The sequence below is a fragment of the Eimeria mitis genome, genomic scaffold (genome assembly GCF_000499745.2).
Source record: "Eimeria mitis Houghton genomic scaffold, Emh_scaff3571, whole genome shotgun sequence".
NCBI classification, from domain to species: domain Eukaryota; phylum Apicomplexa; class Conoidasida; order Eucoccidiorida; family Eimeriidae; genus Eimeria; species Eimeria mitis.
In genome coordinates, this window is record NW_024015258.1 from 1 (window position 1) to 5,798 (window position 5,798).

The 5,798-nt window shown below is 50.6% G+C and overlaps 2 protein-coding genes across 2 annotated transcripts; one reads left to right on the top strand and one right to left on the bottom strand.

Moving 5' to 3' along the window:
* Positions 1-440: 440 nt before the first annotated feature.
* On the top strand, positions 441-1,345 carry EMH_0067350 (uncharacterized protein; the record flags this gene model as incomplete). The annotated part of the gene is made up of 4 exons (XM_038022598.1): positions 441-489; positions 540-594; positions 975-1,073; positions 1,198-1,345. 4 exons carry the CDS (start codon positions 441-443, stop codon positions 1,343-1,345), a joined length of 351 nt encoding a protein of 116 aa, XP_037878452.1.
* Positions 1,346-1,748: 403 nt separating this feature from the next.
* Positions 1,749-3,495, bottom strand: EMH_0067360 (DEHA2C11396p, related; the record flags this gene model as incomplete). Its single annotated transcript, XM_038022599.1, has 5 exons — positions 1,749-1,929; positions 2,146-2,282; positions 2,566-2,635; positions 2,822-2,890; positions 2,993-3,495. 5 exons carry the CDS (start codon positions 3,493-3,495, stop codon positions 1,749-1,751), a joined length of 960 nt encoding a protein of 319 aa, XP_037878453.1.
* Positions 3,496-5,798: the final 2,303 nt, after the last annotated feature.

Consider the following 5,798-nt stretch of genomic DNA (forward strand, 5'->3'; position numbering starts at 1 on the left):
CCTGCACTCCTGCCTTGCATTTCTGCTTGTCGTGTTCTTGCAATTGGCCCGTTGCCCTGTCGAGCTCGGACCAGAAGTGGCACTCCGAATCAGTAGGGACGGTATCTTCAGAAGCTTTACATCTGTATAGAATTGAACAGGAAGGTTCGAAGGAACCAACATTTTGCTTCTTTCTAAGTACTTCTTGTTACGGGTATGCTGTGGAACGCCTTCTTTTCAGAACCCTGAGGTGCAGTCCCGGAAGTACGCCTTCAAGTGCCACAGAATTAAAGGTGAGGTTTGATGGCTTTACAAGTAGGAGTAGTTGGGGACCTTTTCGCAAACAAGGGTTTTGTGAATCAGTTAGCGTGGGTACTACGAATGAGGCCCTAGAAACAGCTTATTTATCTGCAAACTGTTGTATGCTAATGCAAACGAAGTTTTTTCTGAATGGTTGTACCATGACGATGGCGAACTGTCGTTACTTGCGCTTCGTCACCGTCCCCGGTGGTATGAACTGACTTCCGCTCTACTGTGAGTGTCTACTGCGTTATCTGCAGAAGCAGATGGCTCTGAGACCGCCTGTCCCGTGAACGCAATTGTCTTCCATCCTCGGTGAGAGCACACACAAATTCCGCATGTGAAGCGGCAGGCTTGGTGTGCATTACATGAGTAACTCTCCCCCCCACGATAGTGCTACACTTCATGCAGACCACATTCTCCTATTGAGTAATGTCGGCCACTGCAGTGGCNCCCCCACGATAGTGCTACACTTCATGCAGACCACATTCTCCTATTGAGTAATGTCGGCCACTGCAGTGGCAGCGTGCCACGACAATGAGCTGCAGTTGTTCACAGCTAGTTGCAACGGAGACGAATCGATTCTTCATTTGGGCAGAGCACCGTCCAGTCCCCACTTCCGTAGGTTACATAATGTTTGCAATCTCATAGCAACGAAAGACAGCCACTTCGTTGGTTTGCTGGCTTTTCCTCAGGTATGGAACTTTTGCTACAGGCGGTTCTGATGGCGGTGTGTCGATTTGGGACGGGCTGAGCAAGAAGAGGCTATGCAGGGTTCCTCCTCTGCCTACAAGGTGGGTTTCGATTTCTGTCTGTAGCATACTGATGACTCCGGGTAACGATGATTTTACGCACATTTTGTGTAGTGCTGTTATAAGTGCCTGCGTATAACACTTGCAATTGCTTTTTCCCCTGCAGCGTTTCAAGTCTGGCCTTCAACTCCAGCGGCACCTTGCTCGCAATGGGGGTCTCCTACATGTTTGAACGGGGACCGCAGCCGGGACAGCCCAAACCGCAAATCATCGTGCGCGCTGTTAGAGAAGAGGATGTGCGCCCGAAGTCCTAGGAGTTGCATTGCTGGACGGAGCCACAGCAGTGAAAAGGTAAATGAGTTTGCTTGTCAAAATTAGTCGACATCTCCGTCGCTGGCTGGTGTCGGCCTTGGCCCAGAACCAGACGAGGTGTGCCTCGGTGAACAGCCAAAAGAATCGCATTGAAGATGGATGCACATCTTCGGAAATGCCAGCGGGAGGCTCATCCTTTGTGTGCGGAGTTCGAGGGGAGCAACCCTATGCGTCGCCCTGAATGATTGCATCGGGCTGCGCAAGGTGAAGCTGACTCAAAATATAATCTGCGTTTTTGGAGTCGTTTCCATCCCACCTGCTCGAGAAAAGGTCACAGAGGTACGCTTGTGGCGGGCATGGTTTCGTCGGATCTCCCTGAGTGTTAAAACCCTGTGCAAAAGGGGCTCATGGCGGCTCTATGGGTAATAAAGCCAGGGGATCCGGTTTTGCTCCGAAAGTGGGAAAAAATGGTTCAGACTCTTCAGAAACAATTCTTGTGGGGCAGTACCTCTGCTTGGCTTCTTCTCGATCCCGTGATATTCCGCTTGCAACGTGGCGTTGTATCACGCGGTCCTCGGCGATGGTTCTGCAGCGACCACGTCAGACAGAATGCACATGCTCAGAAAGAATGTGCATACTGGAGCTTTGTGTTTATTTTCTTCATTTAGTCAAACCAAGGGTAGCCTTGCTCCCGTCTTAGAGACTTTGTCGTTAAGCGGAATCGGACTCGGTCCTCGTGTTGGGCTCTGTACTAGCACCAGCAGTTAGCGAGTAGCTAGTGAGCAGCGTTGTATGGGCGCACTTGGGAGTATCAATGAAGACAGTTACGTCGAAAGTTCCAGGATGCGACAAGCCTTCTTCAGTGGCAGTTATATACAGCCCTTCCACAAGGACGACTCGCGTGGACGTCGCAACAACGCATCCACGGCTATCCGGGTCCTGCATCCAGTAGAGCAGTAACTGCGTGACCAGTACAGTGGTGGTATGGCCCAACGTCAGATGGATAGGGAGACCTTACGCACAGGAGTGCTGTATACCTGCACAAGTTGAAAAGGCTGAGGCTACCCCAGGAAAACCGGAAACCGGTCAATTACAGAGACAGAATCCAATATCGGTTGGTCAGAAGCCTACTGCGCATACGTTAGAGCGCGGACAGGATCTGCCACGTTTCGTTAGCTGCTCCTTTTAAGCAGTGTTTCTTGCGCTCAGTGCCTCGACCCACTTTTGCAGCGTGATCAAAGGTGGGAAAAACTACAGGCTCAGCTTTCATCTTCAGCGTTTGCAACGCTTCCCTTCGCACCCACAAGAAGGAAGTACAAACGAACACGGGACGAAGTACACTTCACCAGGTTTTCGACTTCCTGAATTGAGGAATGAGTGCGGATTATCGTCTGCAATACGCAGCTACAGCACGATGTTTTCGGTTGGAAGAACGCCGACACAGGGCCTTCTTTGTACAGCGCAGGAGAAAGACTTACCAGAACGCCCTTAGATCAAAAGTCCACGGTGCGCCGCGGCGTCGATGGGCCTCCTTTGGATCAGGAAACCTGGAACAAAGACAAACCCTACAACTGAACACGCTGTGTAACATCAGCAGAGGTTCTGGCTCCCACAGTAAAGGAGGACGGGAATAGTGAGGGTGCGCGTACTCGTCGAGCTGAGCACGTGTTAGGTGAAAACCATCCATACCAACTACAGCAACAGCCACGGGAGATCGTGCCATATTCTCTTGTTTGAGTTCCTGTTGGCTTGTGTGTACGTCTGTCTCTGGTTCCACTGGGAGGAGGCACTGACAGAATTGACTCTTTGATACTCCGTTAAGCGCAGCTTGAAGTCTACCCGCCATAGTAGACTTGCCACTCCCTGGAATACCACCAATTCCCACTAGAACTCGCCAAGGGTGCGGAGCTTGCATTTCTTTTTCTGAGGTCTCGTTCACCTCCACTGGCTGAGGGAGCTGGTGAAGCATGGACGAGCCGTTCGTCCTTCCATTACCTCGGAAGAGTCGGCAGGAACGCCGGTGTGCCTCCAAGATGCGACATACTAGAAATTTAACCAACGAATCAAGGTCAGAGGCAGCAAAACGGCTTACTTTTGCCTGGGTGTGCGCGTCCCGCGCAGCGCCGAGGCCTACGGTCGGGAGCTCATCCATAGCGGGCTGCACATAGTTGTAAATTCCTGCATTTAATCTTAAAAAGTGAATATTGAAAAGAATAGCAGGAGGGAAGAGCGAGCATCGACGAGACTGTCCACGTGCAACCCCCTCAAGTGACCTGGGGGGTACTCCTTCAAGGCGCCACAGCTTCTCCACACTTGGAATAAGCAAAAGATTGTCCACGTAGCTCAATCTTGATTGTTCCTGCTGTATCCAGAAGTTAAGGATCTACCAGTTCGTGCTAACCTGCACTTGAAAACTTGTTATTACACGAGAAAGAAATATATTCTCACTTACTAGTATTGCGCGGGCGAGTCCTTCCTCCAAGTTCCGAAAGGCAGCCGGCTGCAACGCCATAGTTCTGTGAATTAGTCAAGACGTAGTCGCTGTAGTACTACTTTACGAATGTTCTAGTGAGTCATATGATCAGAGCAATGACGGGCAGCAGACTTCCTCATTAACATGAGGCTATTGAATGAGACAACTGCACACGTGAAACGCCCCTTAGAGGATCACCCCAAAACACATGTGCAGCTCAAGTTGCGCTGAACTAGTTAAATATGTATAGAAGCACCAAGAAGCTGAGCAAACAGCTCCCCGCTGTAAGGGCAAATAACAACCACTTCAGCACGTCCTGAAGTACCATGCGTCAGGGGCTACGCGGAGACCTCAGTCAAATGCCTCATGGCGGTAGCCCGGCCGCAGCACATATAAGTTATACAATGGTCTGCATGGATTTGGTGCGTGCACCTGTACTTGAGTGCAGGTTGGCCATGAAGGGCCACGCAAGCGTTCAACAATTGTCTAAAGTGCTAGTGCAGATATGCGGCCTTGGTTGTGCATGGAGCAGTGGCTGCTTTGCAGCACTGGTTGTAGCAAAGTCCGTTGCGGCTAATGGCTGGCCACCTCATCAGGCACCAGCCCCCAGGCATTTGGGCCAATGCGCCCAGGGCAGGAAGACTAAAGAGGGAATAACATGCTTATTGGAAACTCTCAACATGTTTTGACTCTAATGCAGCTCATGCCCGTCCTCGGTTAAGATGTAAGGCTCATTAAATATGTCCGCTGCTTCTGCAGAGGCTACCTGATGCGAGCAGATCTGGTGACGCATCGCCTAGGCTGAGTTTTCAAGCGGTAGATAGGTCTTTGCGCACCAATTCAGGGGGGTTCCATATTCTTCGTGTTTCCTTCGGGCAACGGTTCAGCTTGACAACAATATATCGGCTCAGACCACCTACAGCTCACGGAAAAAGAATTCAACTCTTTCACAGGCGAGCAGTATAGCTGAATGCATTCGTTGGCGCTTTGGTCGGATGGGGTGGAACTACGTAAGTGTTGTATAGTAAAAAGAATACGCCTCTTCCCGCCTTCTAGTGCGCATGGAGCTTTATATGTTTTCCCAAAATAAATGTCTCCTCGAACTAAGGTGCACAGTCGGAAGTGGGAAAGAGCTTCCCTTATATTCAATGTAGTTGCCACCGCCGTGGCACTTTTCACTACAACAAGCCTTAGCTGTCGTGAAAAGGCAACGGTTGCGGGCAGTCCGTGGTGACGAAGACACAGCCCTGCTGTCCAGCAAAAATATCAACGACTCGCCACTTCCCATTGTTTTGCTTGTCCCTTGACTCCTGAGTGTCCAGGGCAAGCCTGAGTAGCTCAGGTGTTTGGCCTTCTGTGGCCTCCAGTCCTAGCGGCATCTTCAAAACCCCTGGTCCCCACAAAAACGCTTCCCCCTTTTCTGCCAGCAGATACATAGCCACACATGTACGCATCACTGTGGAGTGGCTGAAGCTGAATGCCACCAAGAGTTCCTGCTTTAACTGCATATTCCCGTGGAAACATCCGAAACCTGCTACCACCAAAAGAGCACGTAAAACCGCAAAGCACTTCACCCTAAGCCTACCTGTGAGGACAGCCGAAAAACCCGTTGAACTCGAATAGCCACCAGCAACTGCTTTCGTTACACGGCTTTTGAAGATACTCTGCAGCATGAACAGCAAAAAATTCGAACCCCCCAACGCAGGAGAATTTACGAGGTACATGATCCATAAGACGTCGTAGCACCCAATTGAAAGCAAGTACCGGCGGGAGCGAAGTGCTTCCTGCAGACTTCAGCTTGCGAGCAAATGTGTGGGTTTGGCAGCCTCTCTGCGCCTCTCGTGATGGAATGCACTGTGAAATGAGTATACCTCTGGGTATTGCCAATGCAAATCAACTGTGTGCGGGGATTTCGAATTGGGTCCTCCCCATTCGTACACTGCGCCGTTTCCTAAAGTCATGCGCAACATACACAACACAAG